The 22873-nt window shown below is 38.0% G+C and overlaps 1 protein-coding gene across 3 annotated transcripts; it reads right to left on the bottom strand.

Annotated features, from left to right (window-relative positions):
- Positions 1-1896: 1896 nt before the first annotated feature.
- On the bottom strand, positions 1897-22079 carry LG05H2orf74 (linkage group 05 C2orf74 homolog). 3 transcript variants are annotated; one of them, XM_074332024.1, is made up of 7 exons: positions 17665-22079; positions 17478-17576; positions 4761-13779; positions 3825-4018; positions 3472-3585; positions 3211-3373; positions 1897-2363 (listed from the first exon to the last, which is right to left on the bottom strand). In XM_074332024.1, exons 4-7 carry the CDS (start codon positions 3938-3940, stop codon positions 2190-2192), a joined length of 567 nt encoding a protein of 188 aa, XP_074188125.1. In that variant the 5' UTR covers positions 3941-4018; positions 4761-13779; positions 17478-17576; positions 17665-22079; the 3' UTR covers positions 1897-2189. The 3 variants fall into 3 exon arrangements, with proteins under 3 accessions (XP_074188125.1, XP_074188126.1, XP_019573036.2); XM_074332025.1 differs by having other exon boundaries at positions 3825-4982; positions 13575-13779; XM_019717477.2 differs by having other exon boundaries at positions 13575-13779.
- Positions 22080-22873: the final 794 nt, after the last annotated feature.

Raw genomic sequence — 22873 nt, 5'->3', positions numbered from 1 at the left:
TTATCCATCCAGCTCCCATTCAACTCTAAAACTAAAACAAATTTACAAATCAAATACAAACAAAAGTGTAAAACCAATAAAATTCACATTACCATATAGTACCAGATGCTGTTCTGTTGATTGTTCTCCCCCCATAGCTGTGGCACTGGGAGCATTCTGGAATTCCTTGCGCCTGCGTATCATGGGCACTGATGGCCAATTTTCCACTGTTTTCTTCTCTTGGAACTTCTATAAAGCCTTGGTTAGGACAGTCAGTCACCAGGAAATTGACATTGACTTTGACATAGATGCATCATGTATATGTGAATTCCTCCTCTACTCTTTTCTCCTCAGCTTGTGACAAAGAACTTGCTTCCATAAATACCGATGCAGATATGGGCAATGAAACCATGACATCATATGGGAATACACAGCTATATCTGTGCATCCAGATAACTCTGAGCTTTCTTAGATTAAAATTTTAAATATTCACAGCAGCATTATTCACAATAGAAAAAAGGTAAGAAGCAACCCAAGTGTCTATCAGCAGATGAATGGATAAAGAAAATGTGAGATATGTATACAAATGGAATATTATTCAGGCTTAGAAAGGAAGGAAATTCTTGACACATGGATGAAACTTGAGAGAATTCTTCTAAGTGAAGTAAGACAGTCACAAAAGGTGATTCCATTTACATGAGTTACTTAGAGCAGTCAAATTCATAGAAAATAGTTCAGTGGTTACCAGGGGCTAGGGGGATGAGGAGTTAGTGTTTAATGGATACAGAGTTACAGTCTTACAACATGAAAAGTGTTCTGTGGATGGATGTGGTGATGGTTGTACAATGTGAATGTACTTAACACTACTCAATTGCGCACTTAAAAATTGTTAAGATGGTAAATTTTATGTTATGTGTATTTTACCACAATTAAAAAAAATGTTTAAATATTATCATCAGGGGCAAGACCAAAAATTTTAAGTGCTTGTAGAGAACTCATGGGCTCTGAAGAAATATTTTTGTAGACCTCCGTCCCCTGTAGTCACACTTTAATCCGTGCTCCCCCCTATACTTCAGCCTGGAATCCTAAGACTGACCTTATTCTGACTCCTCACTACCCTTCACAGTAACCTATCAACTCTCCTCATTGCCAACCTGCACCTCCAACTAACTGGTGTCCACCAAACTCAACACACATTCTCACCTCTTTGCCTCGGCTTGTACCTTTCCCCATCTGAAATACACTCTTCTCTCTGCTGGTATCCAATTCTTTCATTGGTTAGGTCCCTCCTCCTCCTCACACTGGGATGGTCCCAGACCACAGGGTCTTCTTCCTATCAAAGGGTGTCAGTACTCCCCAGTGAGCATTAGTTATATGTTCTAAACTATTTTATCATTTATTCTTTCAATCACTCAACAAATATGTACTGAGAGTATGCCATATACATGACAATGTGCCAGGCCCCTGAATCAAATGCTATGTTTTCTGCTTTTTCTCTCTCTCATAGCCCCTTATACGTTTCACAAATGTTTACTGCAGTGGTTTGGATGGTGTTGTACTGGTCTGCACTGTCATACTCCTTATAGAGAGACAGTAAATTTTAAACTACTGAAATCAAGAATAGTATAATCTCAGGATATACCTAACATAACAGGATATTTTGATGGTAATGGTAGGGTATTTTGTTTTTGTTTTTTTGTCTGTTTTTGTTTTTGTATCAATCATAAAAAGCGGTTGTCACCATAAGAAAGGTTTCAGGACTAAATTCAATGGGGATTATGTAGTAGAACTAGTTATTGGAACTAGTCCTAATTATTGGAAGTTTCCATGGTGATAGCAGTAATGTTACTTGGTCATGAATGCCAAAACTATATGCTATTTCTAAAGCACTCTTGAATATGACTTACCTAACAGACATCTGCACAAACACAAATAACTTTATTCATGTTAGACAGTGTTTGAGTAAACTGAGTTTTAAGGACACGTAATACAATCAATTTCTTGAACTCAGATTTGAGTTTTAAAAAAACCTCTGTGTATTTTACTTACAGAATTTTAAATGTATTCCACTTCTTTCTGCTCAAAGGTAAAATACTATTTGTATTTGCTTAATTCCCCATTATTCTGCTGTTTCAACATGATTTTGTACCCCCAGTCATTTCATTGTTAGTCTAAGGTTACAGTTATTTCACACACAGCCTTTTTGAGCTTCATTTTCTCTCTTTATGTTCTCGAGTATAGCTTCGAGGTGTAGGGTATTCCTTCCCAAGATCCACAACAATTACCTCTTTAGAAAATGTCACTCCTTTTACAGGTCTTTTGTGGTTATCAACAACTGAAGGAGTTCCAGTGACAGATATGTGTGGTTTCCGCAACCCATCATTCTGCAAGAGAATTGGACAAATGGTATAAATGATTAATTTATGAATGTTAACAAGCTCTGCTTTTAAAAATATAGGTTAAAAAAATAAAATAAATAAAAATATAGGTTATATGTATATTGTTAGTGAGAAACAGAAAAAGGTTTTCTAAATAATAGAAAAGCAGTGATAATCCACCATTTTCATATGTCTATGGTTATAAAAGCATACACTGACATATTCAAATTGCATTTGGTAACATGTTATTCTCTCTAAGTAGCAGTCAAACCCAAGAGCCACCTGGACATGATTCTGCCTCCAACTGGGCATAGGTCTTATGTTGGCAGGGCATGTGAGTTGCTCTTATTAGGGAGCCCCAAACATAGAGCTCAAGAAGGCCCTGGCAGTGTTTGGGTGCGGTTGCAGGAGGAGCCTGGAACTAGAGCCAGGACACAGGATCTGGTCCTGAGCTCGGCCACAGTGGAGGAATGACGTTGGAAAAATTCATGTCATTTTCTCATTTGTAACATCAGGGGGCTGGATCTCTAGATGATCTCCAAGCCCTCCTCCAGCTCTAAGATCCTAAGAATCTGGGAAAAGCAGCAAAATGAAGGGAAATTATTATGAAAAACAAAAATGATCAGGTATGAAGAATGATCAAGTGTCCAGGCTTGGCATACGTAAATAGTTTAATAACATGAACCAATAAGCTAAGGAAAATGGCTTAAATGACTATGGATATTGCACTCCTTCCAGGTACAAACCTAAATAACAGGCAAGATCAACCCTCGTTCTACCTAACCAAAGGATTTACCTCCTTTTCAGTCAAACAAATTCTAAACTTCCCCTTGAGAGTTGAAAAGCCCATCACCTCTTGACCCTTTTCTCCAGTATTCTTAGAATCCTGCTTCTCTTTTATTTTGTCCTTTACTTCCTTCTTTGTGTCCTGTCCATTTTCTAAGTGGGTGGTCACCATTTCTTTACTCTGTCTCTGGACAAGAATGCCAGGCCTCATGATAGCCCTTATAATAGTCCTAGAAAATAAATCAAGAGATTTTAAAATTCATGTATATTAGCCACCATTATCCCACACAAAAATGGCTTTCTACAACATTTTGTGATACAAATTTACTTTTCTTGGTTTCCTGAATTGTTCGTTTCCACATTAGCAGCTAAACAATCTTCACCTCTATTAGCATCTGTACAAGGACCTTTTTCTGTCTCATCACCTTTCTTGCTTTGGAAACTGAAAAGAAAGAAGCAAAAAAAAAAATCAGAAAAAGGAAGAATGATCTTGATTTTAAGGGTTAGCAAAAAACTTCACTTTTAAACAGGAAATTAGCATTTCTAAAACCCTGATATAGAAAAAAGTAGATAGCTCCAGAATTATTATTTGCTCCATTTTAAATTTTTAAATATTATTTCTAGATACATTTGCTAGTGTAACTTGAAATCTGATCCTAATTTATCAACATGGATTTATACCTTTTATATAAAAATACCACCAATAAAAGGAGGATGCAAATGAAGCAAATTAGAAGGATGATGGAGAAAGTGATTGCTTTGGTTTCAAAGATCATAAGGTTAGCTAGAAGACTCATCCACTCTCACAGTCACAGTTTGTCCAAATATTCTTTTCCAGCTCAATTTGAATGTGGATCTCTTGTTCCTTAAATTTTCTAAAAACAGAAGAATAAAAGGCTGTTTTCATTGTTATTCTTTTGACCAGTTTCAGAAAAGATGCTCTGCTTGTTTCGGTGGAGTTGACTCACACAGGCTAATTTCTCTCCATAAATGTGGTGGGGGCTGAGGTGGCTAGAGGGGAGACTGAGCTGGGACACGTGTGATCACTCAGCTCACCTCCCCTCATCCCAAACATTATCAGAATCCAAAGGAGAGAGGAATTGGAGCAGTTGGAGCTGAGCCCAGCTCCCCATTCTTTTCTCTTCAGTGACATCATAGAACCATGGAACCATTGAGTTAGAGGTAGTAGAGTGCCAGCCCAACCCTGCCCATCACCTGGAGTCAGGAGAACCATGAAATTCTCCTCTAGGCTGCCCTCTATCTGTCTTCTCCTCTGAGAGGGTGGCGTAGAGGTCACTTGGCACCATCTTGGCCACTCTTTAGACAAGGATTTTCTTCCTACTTAACCTGAACCGATTAACTTACTGCTTCTTTCACTGACCATGAAAAATCAGTCTACTTCCTTCTTATAAAATCCCTCTCTATAGCCCTGAGGCGTGTAATCAACGTACCTCCTAAGGGTATTCTCTCCAGGCCAAATAGCCCATATACTTTTAAGCCCACCCACATCTCTGGACCTACTTTCTGGACACACAAGAAACCTGGAAGCTCTAGAGGCCATGGCTGAGGAAGCTGGAGCAGAACAGACGATCAGAGTAAAGATGATTCCCCACTCACCCTAACTCCATGTGCGTGAATGATGCTTATGACAAGGTAGCGGGGAGGGTTCAGCTATGATTTTCTGAGAAGGAGGGTTCATTGGAATATGACAGCTGCTGCTGACCATGTCTATAAAAGTTAAATGGTGAGCCTGGATGTCTTTGGGCTGCAGAGACACCAGCTCTCCTCCAGAAGGGCAGAAACTGTGGCTTTTCTTTGCATACTCCACCAAGTCAGGACCTGCAAATTCCATAAATGTTGAATAAATACGTGTGTGTGTGTGTAAGCACAATCAGAATTTGCTGGAGGGCTAGGGCCAAGGCCGATATCGCAAAATATGTGAATGTCTGAGCCACTTGCGGCAGTCAGCAGAATTCCTGGATGCTTCCTCCAGCCAAGGCTCAGTCCATCTTACCCTCTTTACCCTACATAGCTGTCAGACTGAGACTTTAAGCGCCCAAATTGTTTCATGTCTCATGTATACATAGAATTTTTGGGGAGATGGGAATATTTTATATTGACCTGTGGATACACAGGTCTAGACATATATAAAAACCCATCATACTGGCTACTTAAGATCACTGCACTTCCTGCCCTTTATTGTGTGGATAATAAGGATAAAAGGGCTCCACCCCCACGACCATATTTGAGTGTGTGTGGTGCAAAGAGTAGTGCTGGACTAGAGTACACTGCTGCTAGTTGGTCCTGTCTCCAATATTGATTGCTACACATATTCTGAGACCAGAGATCTTTAGCAAGGATATAGTAGTAGCAACAAGTAAGGGCTGATAAGACTGTGTCTAAGGTCTTTCTTTCACTGAATGTGGCTTGGAAATCAATATCTTAAATTTATATGTATAGTTAATATAATTCTGAAAAGTGGAGAGTTATCCGACTTTGTTCTCTAAATCACATTTTAAATGCACTGGACTATAACTCTGTGATGTCATGGGGTCGTACTTGTAGATAGGTCCCCAGAGTCTAACACTGTGCCTTGTACAGAAAGTAGGTACTCAAAAATTTGAGGCAGGACATTACTACCAACTCTGTAGAAATAAAAAAATATTCTGAGTGTACTATGAACAACTGCATGCTAACATATTGGATAACCTAGATGAATGAAAAAATTCCTGGAAACATAACACCAACCAAGACTGAATTATGAAGAAATAGAAAATATGAATAGAACTTTAATACAGAGACTGACTCAATAGTCAAAAACCTCTGAACAATCACTGGGGAATTCTATCAAACATTTAAAGTACTAACACCAAATTTCTCAAACTCTTCCAAAAAGTTGAAGAAAATGAAAAACTTCCTAACTCATTCTGTGAGGCCAGCATAATCCTGGTAACAAAGCCAAAGACTCTACAAAAAAAGAAAACTAAATACCAATATCCTTTATGAATATTGAGGCACAAATCCTCAACAAAATATTAGCAAGCTGAATTTAACAGCATATTTAAAAGATTATATGACAATGACCAAGTGGCATTTATTTCTGGAATGCAAGAATGGTTCAACATACAAAAATCAATGTAATACACCACATTAACAGAATAAAGGGGAACAAAATAGGTGATCATCTCAATTAATGCAGGAAAGACATTTGACAAAATTTAATATCTTTTCATGATAAAAAGAAAAATTAAACAAACTAGGACTAGAAGGGAACTACCCCAAATAATAAAGGCCATATATAGAAACCCCACAGCTAACATCATACTCAATGGTGAGAAAATATTTGCAAATCACATATCTGATAACATTAAAATCCAGAATATATAAAGAACACTTACAACTCAATAACAACAACAAAACAATTAAAAAATGGCAAAGGACTTGAAGAGACATTTCTCCAAAGAAGATATACAAATGGTCAATAAGCATATAAAAAGATGCTCAACATTACTAATCAATAAGGAGCAAATCAAAACCACAATGAGATACCACCTCATTCCCATTAAAAAGGCTAGCATTAAAAAAAACTAACAAGTGTTGGTAAGGATGTGGAGAAATTGGAACCCTTGTGCACTGCTGTGGAGAATGTAAAATGGTGCAATCACTGTGGAAGACAATGGCAGTTCCTCAAAAAATGAGACCTAGAATTCCGTATCATCCAGGAATTCCATTTCTGGGTATGTACTCAAAAGACATGAAAGCAGGGACTCACACAGACAGTCGTATACCCATGTTCATAGCAGCATTATTCACAACAGTCAAAAGGTGAAACAATCCACGTGCCCACCAAAAGGTGAGTGGATAAACAAAATGTGGTATGTACATACAAAGGTATGCTATTCAGCCTTACAAAATAAAATTCTGACACGTGTTACCTATAGGTAAACCTTGAAGGCATTATGCTAGGTGAAATAAGGCAGACACAAAAGGACACATATTGTATGATTCCACTTATATCAGGTATCTGGAACAGTCAAATTCATAGATGCAGAAAATAGAATAGTGGTTACCAGGTGCTGGGGGTAAGGGGAAAATGGTGAGTTATTGTTTAATGGATAGAGTTTCAGTTTGGGATAATGAAAAAGTTCTGGAGATGGATGGTGGTGATGGTTGCACAACAATGTGAATATATTTAATGCCACTAAACTGTATACTTAAAAAATAGTTAAGGGGCCGGCCCGGTGGCTCAGGCAGTTAGAGCTCCATGCTCCTAACTCAGAAGGCTGCCGGTTCGATTCCCACATGGGCCAGTGGGCTCTCAACCTCAAGGTTGCCAGTTCGATTCCTCGAGTCCCGCAAGGGATGGTGGGCTCCGCCCCCTGCAACTAGGATTGAACACAGCACCTTGAGCTGAGCTGCCTCCCGGATGGCTCAGTTGGTTGGAGTGCGTCCTCTCAACCACAAAGTTGCCGGTTTGACTCCTGCAAGGGATGGTGGGCTGTGCCCCCTGCAACTAGAAATGGCGACTGGATCTGGAGCTGAGCTGCGTCCTCCACAACTAAGAATGAAAGGACAACAACTTGACTTGGAAAAAAGGCCCGGAAGTACACACTATTCCCCAATAAAAGTGCTGTTCCCCTTCCCCAATAAAATCTTTGGGGAAAAAAAGGTTAAAATGGTAAATTTTGTGTTGTGTTTTATTGCAATTAAAAAAAATTGTTTGTGGAAAAAAAGAAAGGGCTCTAAAGGCCATCTATAGAGTGGCCTGGTACATGGCAGGCACTGGAAAGATAAAACCAGCACACAAGATCTTGTTTTAGTCTCGGTCCATTTGCTCAGTTTGTTTCCCCGCTGTGAATGTGCCATCCTCTACTTCAGCCCTTTACCTGTCCCCACCTGTAAATCCTCCAAACTTTGGTCTTGGACCACTCATCCATGATGCCACCCCCATCCACTGGGCTTCCTTCCTTCCTTGCTTTAGCTCAGTGACACACCATATCAACTGCCTGCAACCCAAACCTTTGCCTGTCCAGCTCCAGCTCCAGGCGTGCTGGGAAATGGCAGTCTTTCACTTTTTTTTTTGGTCATTTCTCATCTTCTACTCCTTATTTCCTGACCTCAGGCTCCCAGAGCCCTGAAAATTTCACTCCTTCCTATTATCAAAACCTGCTTTCTAATCCTTCACCCCAAGAATCCCTGATAGAAACTTAAAGTGTTTCCACTTTCAAGGATATTTGTATTTTAACAAGGGCTTAAAGAGAAAGCTAGTCAGAGTTTCAGGCATCAGCCAGCAGATAGGAAGTTCCCTTTCAAGCCAGAAGAGCTTTTCTGGTACTCCTGGCATCTGCCACTTTGAAGTCAGACATGAATTCCTCCTCGGGTGAGCAGTTCTGTCCTGCCCTCCCCGCTCCTGCCTTCAGGCTCCTTCAGGGGAGTGGCCAGAGGGTGTGCACTCCTGGTGACAGGGGCTGCAGCATCTGGTGCTTAGGGTGGGTCCAGGGTGCATATGAATCCCTAACCACCTCCCTAAGGGTTTGATCTGGTGAGATCCTGTGACGAAGTGTGATCCCTGAACTGCAGGATCAAGACCAGGACACTCGGAGGACTCACAAGGCACAGCTACCTCAACTGGAAAATGAGGGTGAGTGAGCACAGGACCCAGGTCTGGATGATCAGAGCATTCCATAGTCAGGGGTCCACATGCGATTTAATCATCTCAGGTTGTCTCAATGCTAAGACATTCACAGAAACTACCGGCACAGAAAAGCGCAGAGCCAGGAGATACAGAGAGAGACAAATTACAAACACCTCTGCTTGATCTAACTGTGGCTGAGGCGTAAACTGGAAGCTGTACTTTCAGTTGTGTCATCAAATGTCTCTCCTTTTTGGCTTAAGCTGCTTTGAGTGGGGTTTATGCCTCTTGCAATCCAAGATTCCTGATCAGCACATGTAATCAACATCATACCACTTTCCTTTCTGAGACCCTGATTCCTACAAGATTCCTCCATTTCTCCCACGGGAGCCACTGAGCCTGATCATGTCCTTCCCTTGTTGGTTATCAGGTTCCCTCTCGCCTCCAAAGACAAGTGAAATCAAATGTGCCTTTTCTCTTTCATCAAATTAGTGCAGCCTTCTTCTTTCCCTAACACAGCCAATGAGGCTACTTGGAAGCCTTCTTTTAGATTTTCGCTGGCTAAATGTAAGTTACTAAAATTCATCAACATCAGGCCGTGATGTTTAAGAGGGCACTTGTATTGAAATTGTTTTTTTCTTCTATGCTAATGGCCAAAACCTGTCAGTTTTTATTAGAGGAAGAAAGAAAAAATGACATTCAACACCGAGATAAATGCCAAATATTTCAGTACATGAAACTGCCACACAAGAGAAAGGTTGTTCTGTTGAAAAGTGTTCATTATTTATGATTCAGAGTTAACCTTTTCATGCAGAAGCCATTTAAAACCTCGGAAAGTCATTACAACTTGATAAGGTTTTTAGGCAATGCATTCATCACCCAACTGTTTCTCATGGAATGAGCTATACGACAGGAAACACTGCCCTTGGCAGGGGTGATGACACCAAGATAGCAGTTGTCTCAGGAAGGATACAGACTCCATCCCCAAATGGCACATCCAGGGATAAATAATCTGAAACACAGATATTCAATGGGAGAAAGACATTTGGAAAGCAGTACATGCTGAAGAGCACCTGGGGGATAGTGGACAGAAAATGATATATAGCTTCTCATTGTGTTAAGCCAACAGAAATTGGTAATGCAGTCATGTGCTGTATTTTCCACAGAACCTGGGAGCGGGTAGGACGAGAAAGCCTCTTTCCATTGCCAAGATCAAGTCTGCTCACTCTATGCCAATCCCCAAAGGCCACAGTTCAGCAGCAGAGCCTGCAAATTCACCACAAAAGATTTGGCAAGTCTTTATAGCTAATACCTATTCACCTGGAACTGAAATGTCTTTGAGAAAGTGTTAGGAGCAGCGTACTATTAATATTACATTACAACCACCCCGAAGTGGGCAAATACATTCCTGGCTTCAACACCAATAACTACAACAGCCACGAGCTCAACCATCCCAGGGGCACATTTAAAAGTCCCTGGTCATACGCTACAGACTGCATGAGGATGGGAGAACAGGGAGTTGAGGATTCTGCTACCCCTGACTGAGCCATCATTCCAGCGGTCCCATTCCACCCTTCTGGTTTGTGAAGGGCATACCTGGGCTGCAGGAAGAGGAGAACGTTCTTGCCCCATAGTTGAGCATCTCTGCCTTGCTCCATGCTATGTGGTTAGTGAGGATCAAATTCCAAGGACTTTGAAAAGCAGACCAGTGTCTGAGTCCACAGCTTCCTGAGCTGTCTGGGAAATGTACTAAAGCTGACCTGGTTCATCGGTCCTTGGGAGACTTCCTGACCTTGTGATTCCAACCCAGAAAAGAGGTGATGTGACACTTCAGCCTACCTCAGCTATCCCAGCTGACTCACCATGGATCCCCTTATTGTAAAAGTCCAGAAGGCACCTTTAAGAACTAGGGTTCTCATGAATGTGAGTTTATATAGTAAAGTAAGCTATGCTCTTCTTGGAGGTGTTCTTAATATGTTAGGAGCCCTACTGGATAACCAAGAACCCTCTAGAATCTGATGGTATACCTCCATCCCAAGAGTCATGGATCTCCTAGGGCACAAAACTTGGGTCAAAGGAATATGGCTAAGTTTTCTTTTTTTCACTCAGGGCCATCCCCTAAGGAAGAACAACGACTATCCCCAAAGGACAACTTCATCAACCCTCAGCACCTGGCCCTAAGGAGAGTATTCATGACTTAATGGAGTGTTCTTCCAGGATGGCAAAGAGCCATCCTGGAAACCTTGCATATTGTGCAACCCAACCGTATCTCCTACAACGTCCCAGGAAAGCACACCTCCTCAGTCTGGCTCCTTCCCCGGTACCCCTTTTGCTATGGGCCCTTCAAGTTCATTGTATCACTGTCAGTGAGGATAGGGTTGTTTAGAAGACTGAGACTTGTTTGCTTTCTAGGACATGCATGCTGTAAAGATGTCTACAACTGGATACTGGCACTTTACCAAGACAAGTCCTGCCTGGGGAGGAGTCATTCATCACAAAGAATGAAAAGATTTTATAGTCAATATTGTTCTAGACCAGCTAATTCTATTTATGATCAAGGACAAATGGGCAAAGTTAATCAGCACTTGCAAGGCCCAACTCGGTGCGACATGGAATATTTCCTGTAATTACTAATCCATAGTAATTTGATATTTGAATATATTGCCTCTTATAGAATATTTGAACTTTCAAAGTTTAGGACTTTTAGTAAACATTCAAAGCAAAAATGTTGGTTTTCCCACTAATTGTTCCATGTGTCATATTTTATGATTGTCAGAAAAAAGAGGAAAAGGCTAGGAAACAAACAGATGCCTGTGGCACAAAAATGAGAATAGATCCATCTGGAAATAGGATTCTACTAGGTAACCAATTTTTAAAAAATAATATATTCATACAGCTCAAACAAATTTAAATATAGAAAAGTTATTTCTCATCACAAGAAAATATATTTGTAACTATGTGTGGTGATGGATGTTAACTACTGTTATTGTGGTGGTCATTTTGCAATATATACAAATATCATGTATATATTGAATGTACACCTGAAATTAATATAATGCTATAAGTCAACAATATCTCAATTTTTAAAAAAAGGTTAATGGCAAAAACATCTCCTACCCTGTCCTGACCCATTCTGCCCAGTTTCCACACCAGCACCCATATCCCAGGAAACTATTATTATTAGTTTCTTGTGTTTTCTTCCAGAATGTCTTTATGCATACAAGCAATACAGATACATATTCTTATTTTGACTGTAAAAATTTTTTTGTTGAAGTATAACTTACATATAGTACTTTCTAGTGACACAAACCTTTCCGATACTGCCCCCCAAAACTCTCATACCCCCTTCTAGTCAGTATCCCCCAAAGATAACCACTACGTTGACTTCTATCACTATAAACTCGTTTTGCCTATTCTTGAATTCCACATAAGTGGAATCATCGAATATGCACTTTTTGTGTATGGCTTCTTTTGCTCAACATTACATCTGTGAGGTTCATCCATGTTGTTTATATTGCAATACCTTGTTCTTTTTTTCTTTGATATGCATTATTCCATTGTATGCTTATACCTCTATTTATTTACCCATTCTACTGTTGATGAGCATTTGAGATGTTTCTAGTTTGTGGCTATTAGGAATAGTGCTGCTGTAAACATGTATGTATTTATATCTTTTGGTGGATATAGCACTAATGTCTGCTTGCTGTACAGAATGGGTCAGACGGGTCATTGGCAAACCTCAGAAGATAACACAGGACAGATTTCCAAAGTGGTTACATCAGTTTCTACGCCCACCTGTAATGCAGGAGTCCCAGTTGCTCCCGATCTACATCAACTCTTTGGTATTGTCAGTCTTTTTAAACAAGATAAAACAAAACCTCATTAGTCACCTGGGAAGGATGCTAAGGAGGCAACTCGTTGTTTAAACCAGTAAATAAAAGGGGGGGAAATCAAGCATTTTTGTTTTTCTTATATGATCTCTATCTCAGGGTAATCAAGTGATGAGAAATTTCTTTTTAGAAAGGAGTTTCAGACAGGAAACAGAGGAGAACTATATTAGAACTTGAATATTACCATTTTGCAGTTCCTCATACATCAATGTATTTAGACATTGCTGTTAACATCACAAAAAAGAGACAACCAGACACCAAGTGTCTTCTAATAAAATTACATACCATAAAATAGTCTTACCACACCTCCTTGAAAAAATTTGAATCTCAATCTGAACAAGCCTCTAGATCTAACTACCAGTTTCCAGGAAATATAAGGGCTAGAGGAATATTTGAAACAACACTATAGGACGCAATTATCTAAATGCAGACTATGGGGAAATTGTATAGGAAAATAATCTGGTTTTATCAACAACAAGAAATAAAGAAAAATTTAAATGATAGAAAAACCAGATTGAAGAGATTTAAGATACCTATAAAACAAGTACAACACGTTGAACCTCATTCAAATCCTGATTCAAACTGTACTTTGTGTTTTTCCTTCCCTAGGCTAGGATAGAGAATGACAGAGGGAAGCCTTAGAAGGGTAGGCAAACACTAAGGAGTTCTGCATATCCTGGGAGAAATGCATGTCTTGATATAAACAAACAAAACAAACAAACAAACTGACTCATTTTAGGGGGAAGAGGTGCTCACTGGAGAGAAAGTGAGAAATGGTGGTTCTGGACACACTGATTCATCCTGACCCAGCCCTCCTAGGCTGTGTGTGACCTGCTGTGCTGATAAATACCCACTGAGGTATCCCACAGATGTAATGCAGTACTCTGTTTTAGGACCGCAGGAAGGTACCCTGTTGTGATGTATTGGAATTCCTTCTTCAAATCAGGGATGGTAGTTTAGTCAAAGCGTTCATCACCAAGACTTTCATTAAATTGTTTCTTTCTTCCATTTCTCAGTGTAGCCGCTTTGTCCTCTTCTCTTGTTTCTCCTCATGATTGCAATATGGTTTCAGCAGCTCCAAGCAGAATGTTCTGACATTACAATGTCCAAAGACCTGAAAGGGAAGACGAGTATATCCCTTACTCATGACTGTTTTTTAAACATCAGGGAAAATTTCCCAGAAGCACTACAACAGACTTTCTCTCCCCTCTCATTATCCATAATCATATGTCCATTCTTAAGTGAATCACTGGCAAAGGAATTTGAATGACCATTACTAGTTTGGACTAATCAAAATTCATCTTCTAAGGGTAGTAAAGGGCCAGTTCCCTTAAAAGCATCTGACCACTTAATGCCTGAACAAAACTGGAATTCTATCAGCAAAGAAGGAAGACAATGGCTGTTGGATAAGCAGTCAGCATGATCTGCCACACAGTGGGCTTGAATTAATTGAGTAATCCTGAAAGATTTCTTTAAATATCTCTATTTTCAAGTGTATAGGAAATGTACATGTATACATTATGTATGGTGGGTCTATGAATTTACTTAACAACAATCAGGTATAACCAGGTCAAGCTTCCACTCCCAGTCCCCTCACCTCTTTGATTCACATAGAGCCCAGTGCTGGCTTCCCCTGATATATAATTCATTTATCTAGTCATCGGCCCTCTTCCCAATCTCAACATACACTGAGATGGATTTACATCTCCATCTGATCAACTGTGTGGTCCAGTAGTGACCAAGGTCTAGTTTTAAGGGAGTGGGAAAAAAGGGTAATAAGGTGAACAGAGGGATTGTGGGGACAACCCCCAATCCCAGATTATAGAGGAATTCATCCACCTTTTTTTTAAATAGTACTTGTATGATTTCTTTACAAGTAGCTCTCGGGGCCATTGGGATTTTATCGTTATAAGTATATGGGGTCAGGTGTATTCCAAATCTATCGTTTTCAAAATAATTCAGTTGTCCCAATGCTATTTATTAAAAAGGCTGTCTCTCCAGTGGTTTGAGATCCCACTTTTGCCATATACTAAATTTCTTCATTTTCTAGAGTCTATATCTGGATTTTCTATTATATTCTAGTGATCTACATACAATTTTAATTAGAGAGGCTTTGGTAGAGCTAGTCCATCCCTACACACCCAACTACATTGCTTTCTCAAGATTTTCCTAGCTCTTCTTGCATATTTATTTTTCCATATGAACTTTATAATCAACCATCTAGAGCCAGGAAAAAAATTGGTATTTTTATTGGGATCACATTAAATACATATATTTGGGGAAAATTAACAACTTTATAGTATTGAATTATCCTAACCATAAACAAAGGTTACTTTTATATATGTTCAAATAAAAAGCAAATATTAATGAAACAGAAAACAAATATAGAATAGATAGTAGTTTAACAGGAAACGATTAGTCCACACTACTGATTAATCTGCTATAAAGGTTTCATTGCTGTAGTATTAAGTATCACGGAAGACAGTCAAAGAAGGCTCTATAACTGCTGTCTGTACAATGCACAGTTTTATATATACAATGTGGGTTTCAGTATTATATATTACACAAGTTTGTGGAACATTAAAAGATTTTGCAATAGAAAACATTTGCAATATAAAAAATTTTTTTAAAAAGGAGAAACTGTCTATAAATAGCTTGCTGGTTAGCTGATCTTTGACAAGCATCTTTTGTAAAAAGCTTTGTTTGCAAGTTTGGGACAATATATGTATTTACAAACTACTATATAGTTTTGCCAGCAGGGCTTTAAAATTAAAAAGTCCTCTGGGCTAAATTTAAGGAACTTCCATGAGTTAGGAATGAGAAAATATTTCTTCACGTCAGCAACAGTGGTCTGCAACCAGCCTCATGCATTTCAGAAGAGTCTATATTGATCTACAAACATATTGGGTTGTGGTGGGTGGGGAGTTGGGAGGAAGTGTAAAGCTTTTGTGTAATTTGAACTATGGTTTCCTTGCACTTTTAGCGCCACCTTCTGGAAACGTTCTGGTTCAGAATCTAGGCTTGCCTGATTTTTTTTTTTTTTTAATGCTCCTGAGAATTTCTGGCTGTTTTACTGTGTTTGTTCACTTAAAGATATCATGTCACATAGCAGTATGGTTCTCAACCTGTCTGCAGAAGAGAGTCACCTGGTGACCTTTTAAAAATACCAACACTAGGCCTCACTCCAGAACCACTGTCAGAGAGGTTTTAATACTGATTCTTTGGACAAAACTAGATGTCATTCAACAAATTACTCAGTTCCATTACTTACTGGGAAAAAAGGTCAGTTTTCTTCCCTGATTGTATGACTACATACACTCACACTATCATATGACTACTTACGGTTAGAAATGAATTCATTTTAGAGAACCCCTCAAGTATTTGTACCTGATATAAAATAATTCTGAGTTACCTACATTTCTTGCTATAGCTTTACTTTCTCTTAATTAAAAAAAAAAAATATATTAATTTTAATGGTCAATAGCTTCCACTTGGCTTATTATTATTTTATTTATTTATTTTATTTATTTATTTATTATTTTTTTTAATTAGGGAAGGAGAACAAGACTTTATTGGGGAACAGTGTGTACTTCCAGGACTTTTTTTTTTTTTTTTCCCAAGTCAAGTTGTCCTTTCAATCTTAGTTATGGAGGGCGTAGCTGAACTCCAGGTCCAGCTGCTGTTGCTAATTGCAGGGGGCGCAGCTCACAATCCCTTGCGGGAGTGGCCAGCAACCTTGTGGTTGAGAGGACACACTCCAACCAACTGAACCATCTGGGAGGCAGCTCAGCTCAAGGTGCTGTGTTCAATCTTAGTTGCAGGGGGTGGAGCCCACCATCCAACAGATGGTGGGCTCGAGGAATTGAACTGGCAACCTTGTGGTTGAGAGCCCACTGGCTCATGTGGGAATCGAACCAGCAGCCTGTGGAGTTAGGAGCATGGAGCTCTAACTGTCTGAGACACCAGGACGGCCCGGCTTATTATTTTTTTTGACTTGGGAAAATATATTAACCACAGACACGCATAGAATCTAAAACAATAACCTACCACTCACAATTAACAAATGGTTGTTTCAAATATTTATATACACATATGTAAATATATATAACATATATATGTATGTTATACAGTTGACCCTTGAACAACACAGGTTTGAACTGCGCAGGTCCACTTACAAGCAATTTTTTTCCAGTAAATACAGTAAATGTATTTTCTCTTCCTTAAGATTTTCTTAATGTTTTTTTCTCTAGTTTGCTTTACAGTGACAATATGGCAGGAATTACATATAACATAAAAAACATGTATTAATTGACTACATATATTTTAGTAGTTAGGCTATTAGTAGTTGTTTTTGGGGAGTCCAAAGTTATATGCGGATTTCTGATGGCAAGGGGTTTGGCGCCCCTAACAACCACACTGTTCGAGGGTCAACTGTATATAAAACACTACCAGTAGAGCATAAGAGTTGGTTGGGGAGTCAAGATCAACAAAAAAAATCATTGAGAACACGTGACTACTAAACTGTGGCAATGTCATTAGTGCAATATAATTCAGAGAGAGAGACCAGCGGATTCATGAAGGTGAGATTCGAGCAAGTCCTTGAAGCCAGGGGAAAATTTCGACAGGCAGCAAAACAAAAGGAGAACAATATAGGTGGGAAAACAACATGAGCCAAGGCCAAAAATGGAAATGAGCACAATACAGTTATTTCTAAAAGCCTTTCATGTGGTCTAATAGTAATACCTAACATCTTTTGAGCACTTAACTATATATATCAGGAACTATTCTAAGTGCTTTACGTGTATGTATTACCTTTTTTAACATAGAACAGTCACCAGGAGCACACTGCTCTGATCATTCTTTTCTGATGCCCTTAGACAAGCTGCCATCTCTGGGTCTTAATTACTCCATCTGTAAAAAAAAAAAAATAATATTGTTCTGTACATGGATACATGCATATAGATAAACACAAGAAGAGACTAAATAGTAAATAATATACCTGTTAAGATAAATTGGTGGATAAATGGTAACACTGTGCTTGATTTTTTTGAGGAACTGCCAGACAGTTTTCCAAAGTGGTTGTGCCATTTACATTCTCACCAGCAGTGTCTAAGGGTTCCATTTTCACCACATTCTCAGCAACACATTAGGCTTTTTGTTTATAATCATTCCAATGGGTGTGAAGTGGTATCTCACTGTGGTTTTAATTTGCATTTCCCTGATGGCTAATGATGTTGAGCATCTTTTCAAGTGTTATTGGCTATTTGTATAGGTAGCGTCTTTGGAGAAAAGTTTATTCAAATCTTCTACCATTTTAAAAACTGGGTTGTCTTTTAATGTTGACTTATGTTCTAGATATAAGTTCCTTGTCAGACATGATTTGTAAACATTTTCTCCCATTCTGTAGGCTGTCTTTTCACTTTTTTGTGTCCGTTGAATTACAAATGTTTTTAATTTTGGTGAAGTCTAATTTATTTTTTTCTTTTGTTGCTTGTGCTTTTAGTGTCATATTTAAGTATCCATTGCCAAAGCCGAGGTCACGAAGGGCTAGCCCTGTGTTTTCTTCTAAGAGTTTTATAGTTTGTGCTTACATTTAGGTCTTTGATCTATTTTGAGCCAATTTTTTGTACATGGTGTGAGGTTAAGGGTCCAGCTTCATTCTTTTGCATGAGGCAGGCTATCCAGTTGTCCCAGCACCATTTGTAGAAAAGACTATTCTTTCTCCATTGAATGGTCTTGGCAATATTGTTGAAAATTAGTTGGGCATTAATAAATGGCTTTATTTCTGGACTCTCAATTCTGTTTCATTAATCTATTTGTGTACTCTTATGTTAGAACTATGCTGTCTTGACTATTGTAGCTTTGTAGTTAAGATTTTAAATCAGAAATGTGATTCCTCTTTGTTCTTTTTCGAAATTGTTTTGGCTATTCTGGGTCTCTTGAGTTTCCATATGAATTTTAGCATCAGCTTGTCAATTTCTACAAAAATCCAGCTGGGATTCTGATAGGAATTACGGTTAATCTATAGATCAAGTTGAGAAGTATTACCATCTTAACAATATCAAGTCTTCTGATCCATGAACATGGGATAGTCTTTCCACTTATTTAAATCTTCTTTAATTTCTTTCAATGATATTTTGTCATTTTCAGAGAATATGTTTTGCATTTCTTTTGTTAAATTTATCCTCAAGTATTTTATTCCTTTTGCTGCTATTGTAAAGGAAATTGTTTTCTTAATTTCATGTGCAGATTTTTCATTGCTAGTGTATAGAAATAAATTGATTTTTGTATATTAATCTTGTATCCTGAAATCTTGCTGAACTTAACTATATGTTCTAACAGTTTTTTAGTGGATTTCTTATGATTTTCTATAACAAGAGCATGTCATCTATGAATACAGTTTTACTTCTTTTCCAATTTGAATGCATTTAATTGCATTTTCTGGCATGGGAGACAAATTGCAAACCAACAAAAAAGAAAAATATCATAGTAATAATGTCATATTTGTACAGAAATAAAACATGATGAAAGTGACAGAAAAAGCTACTTTAGATTGAGTACATGGAAATGCCTACTGTGAGGAAATGACATCTAAACAAAAATCTGAATTATGAATCTTCTAGACAGTGTGAACAGCTAATGTGAAGGAACTTAAAGGTGGGAATAAGCTTACTTATTGGGGGAATAGGTAGGCTAATGAGATTGAAATGTAATAAACAAGAGGGGAAAGGAGGTCTGCGAGGCAGTGAGGGGTTAGGCCCGTAGGACTTTGTAAAACTGAACAAAGGAAGTTGGATTTTATTCTAGGTTTGATGGAGTGCTACGAGAGTGTTAAGCAGGGGAGTGATGTGATCTGATTCATACTTCAAAATCACTACAGTTGCTTTGTGAATAGCAGGCTGGAGTGGAAGCAGGGAATCACTTAGGAGACTTTTGCAGAAGATATTAATGATTGAAAAGGTGGTAACAGAGATGGAGAGAAGCAAATGGTTGTGGAATATGTATGGGACTTGTTAATGAACTGAATGTGGGGAGTGAAGAAAATACAAGAATAAGGAATAATTTCTAGATATTTGGCTTGGTACGTAGGTGGGCAGTAGCGCCATTTACTAAGCTGGGGAAGACTGGGCTTGAACAAGCAGGGTGTTGTGGGGGTGTTGGGGAAATACATCACAAGTTGTTTTGGTTAATGTTAAACTAGAGATACTTACTGGTATTCCCAGTACAAATGTCAAGTAGATGGTTGGATAAACAAGACTAGAACTACAGGAAGTGAGCTGGGTCACCTGTTTTCAGCTTAAAGGAGCTGCCAGTGAGCCAGGAGAAATGTTTCAGGCAATCCAAGGCAAAATTGTTTCAAGAAGGTGTTGGAATCTGCTGCTAGGCCCAGATTCCAAATCCCAGTGTGTGGGTTACTTTACTTCTTTGAACTTTCTTCTGCACCTATATAATGGGGATAATACCTGCTTTGGGGGGTTTATCGTGAGACTAAAGGAGATATGGCATATAAGACAGCACATGTGATCCTCGGCATATACATTTAACAACTACCATTCTACACCATCTCTAGTTTAATCGAACTGGCCTTGTCATAGACAAAGAGTAAGAGCCAAACTACCTGCATTTTCTCAAGGAAAGATATACCTTGGCTGGAGAGCTGCTATAAGACTATGGTGTAGTCTTTACTCTTCTTCAGTAAACCTCTTTGAAAACAGCACAGTCAGAAAATTGTTTTCCTACCTAGTTCTTTCTACAAATGTTGTTGTCTCTGCCTAAATAAGGCAAGACATTTAGTACATAAAGTAACAAATGATGCTATAACAACCACCAAAGTATTAGGTGTCTCTTTTCTTTCTTGCACTAAATACACACAAATATATAAGTCTTAGCAACTCAAGTTATAGGAAGATGGATATCAAACTATCATCTTAAAGAATTTAAGTCAACTTTCTATATATTAAAATACTAAAATAACAATGCAACAACAATAATAGCTAACATTTATGAAGGGCTTACTATTAGCGAGAAAGCATTGTGCTAATTGTCCTATATCTATGTCATTTTATCCCTCAACAATCCTATAAGGATGGGAATAATATCTTCATATCATCTTCTCCAATAGATCAGCTTTAAATGAGAGTGGGAAAGTTAACCGACTAGAATTGGACTTGCCAGGTATTCCAGTGCCTTTTAACGGAAAGGTGTGAGAAGGTGAGATTCATAACAGCTACTCAATGAATAGTTGAAGGTTGGCTAAAGAATTAATTCCAGGTATTTAAGATGAAAGGTATTTTGTTTGTTTGTTTGTTTTTACACTAAAATTTGCCTTCAGCAGATTAGCATGACTGGGCTTCAGCCTCAGCTTCCAAAACAATTAGCATATCTCACAATACATTCAGAAGGAAAACAAACAAAATGATGCAACAGGGTAGAATCAGCATTGTTATCTGATAATCTTTTTTGCAGTATTTTATCCCTTAAATATTTTACTCAATCTTTACTAGGATAATCTCATTTTTAAAAACAATCTTGGGGTGGCCAGTTGGCTAGAGTGCAGTGCTCATAACACCAAGGTCGCAGGTTCGATTCCCACATGGGCCAGTGAGCTGCCCCCTCCACAACTAGTCATTGAAAACAATGACTTGTCTTGGAGCTGATGGGACCTGGAAAAACACACTGTTCCCCAATCTTCCCCAATAAAAATAAGTAAATAAATAAAACGAAAAAAATCTTAAAATTTACAAAATTCACTTTTTTCATAAAAACCTATGATCTGGAACCCACCCTGACCTTTCTGAAAAAATGGAACAATTCAGATCAAATGACTTTTCAAACTACTTTTGTCATTAATGTTTATTTCTATTGAAGAAATGTAAATTCAGAATTAATGTAAGGTAAAACCTCAAAGCATTTGGCAAAAGAAATACTATTAAGAGTGTGATTAACAACTAAGATGGAAAGGACAACAACTTGAAGTTGAACCGCACCTTCCACAACTAAGATTGAAAGGACAACAACTTGACTTGGAAAAAAGTCCTGGAAGTACACACTGTTCCCCAATAAAGTCCTGTTCCCCTTCTCCAATAAAATCTTTAAAAAAAAAAAAAAAGTGTGATTAAGTTTAATCACACATTAATAAAAAGCACATTCTGAAGAGAATCAAATTCTGATAAATTCTGGTTTGTAAAAAATCAATTCAGTGGTACAGTCCTCCCAGGGGAGAAGCAATTTGCCTTGTTGTCATCAGTTAAAAATCTGGTAGTGACCATCAAAGCACTAAACCTACCTCCTGTTAATCAGAGAATATACCGTGTTTCCCCGAAAATAAGACCTAGTCAGACAATCAGCTCTAATGCGTCTTTTGGAGCAAAAATTAATATAAGACCGGGTCTTATATTATATAATTATATTACAGTAAAATAAGACCCGGTCTTATATTATATTAAAATAAGACCAGGTCTTAAATAATTTTTGCTCCAAAAGATGTATTAGAGCTGTTTGTCTGGCTAGGTCTTATTTTTGGGGAAACACGGTAGTAAACTCAAGAAGACTGGTATTTAGCAGGGCTTGCAGATCACGTATTATAAAATGTTTCTTTTAGAAAATAGAAATTTTATAATCTATTTCAAAAATATCAATTGAAAAATATATAAATTGCAACAAAGTTTCCAAACATAAGTTCAAAACCTTGGCTAAGCCAAACATGTAACATCAAATAACAACTAGCTTAATTTATCAACTAAAACACTCACTAAAAATAATGATTTCTGTATGTGTATACTGAGTGTAACACTTCAAAATTTCAATAGAAATTGCTGTTCTGTCACACATTATCAAAGTCTGTTCCCTACATGATTTGAAGAAATTTCGATTATAAGGCAAATAAAGACTGAAATTAGAAACAGTACATCTTAAAGTTTTCAGAGACCTACATATAAATAATTTCCAAACACATAATGTTTTATATGCTTATGGTTTGGGACAAATTTTCCCTGAGAACTCTTTCTGCTTAGTTAGAAAAATTAAAACATGATTTATAGACTAGAATTTTATTTTGATTTCTCTTGAATATATGCAATTTTTTTATCCATCTAATGTATTTGGGAATCCTTCCTCCTAGACAAGTCTAAAGTAGTAAGTAATTATAATTGTTTTAAAGTGACATTTGAATGGCTATAGAAATATAGGTGGATTTTAGAGCCCTGAGA

This window comes from Rhinolophus sinicus, linkage group LG05, assembly GCF_036562045.2.
Source record: "Rhinolophus sinicus isolate RSC01 linkage group LG05, ASM3656204v1, whole genome shotgun sequence".
In the NCBI taxonomy this organism is placed as follows: Eukaryota; Metazoa; Chordata; class Mammalia; order Chiroptera; family Rhinolophidae; genus Rhinolophus; species Rhinolophus sinicus.
The sequence above is the reverse complement of the archived record's forward strand: the minus strand, read 5'-3'. Positions and strand labels throughout refer to the sequence as shown.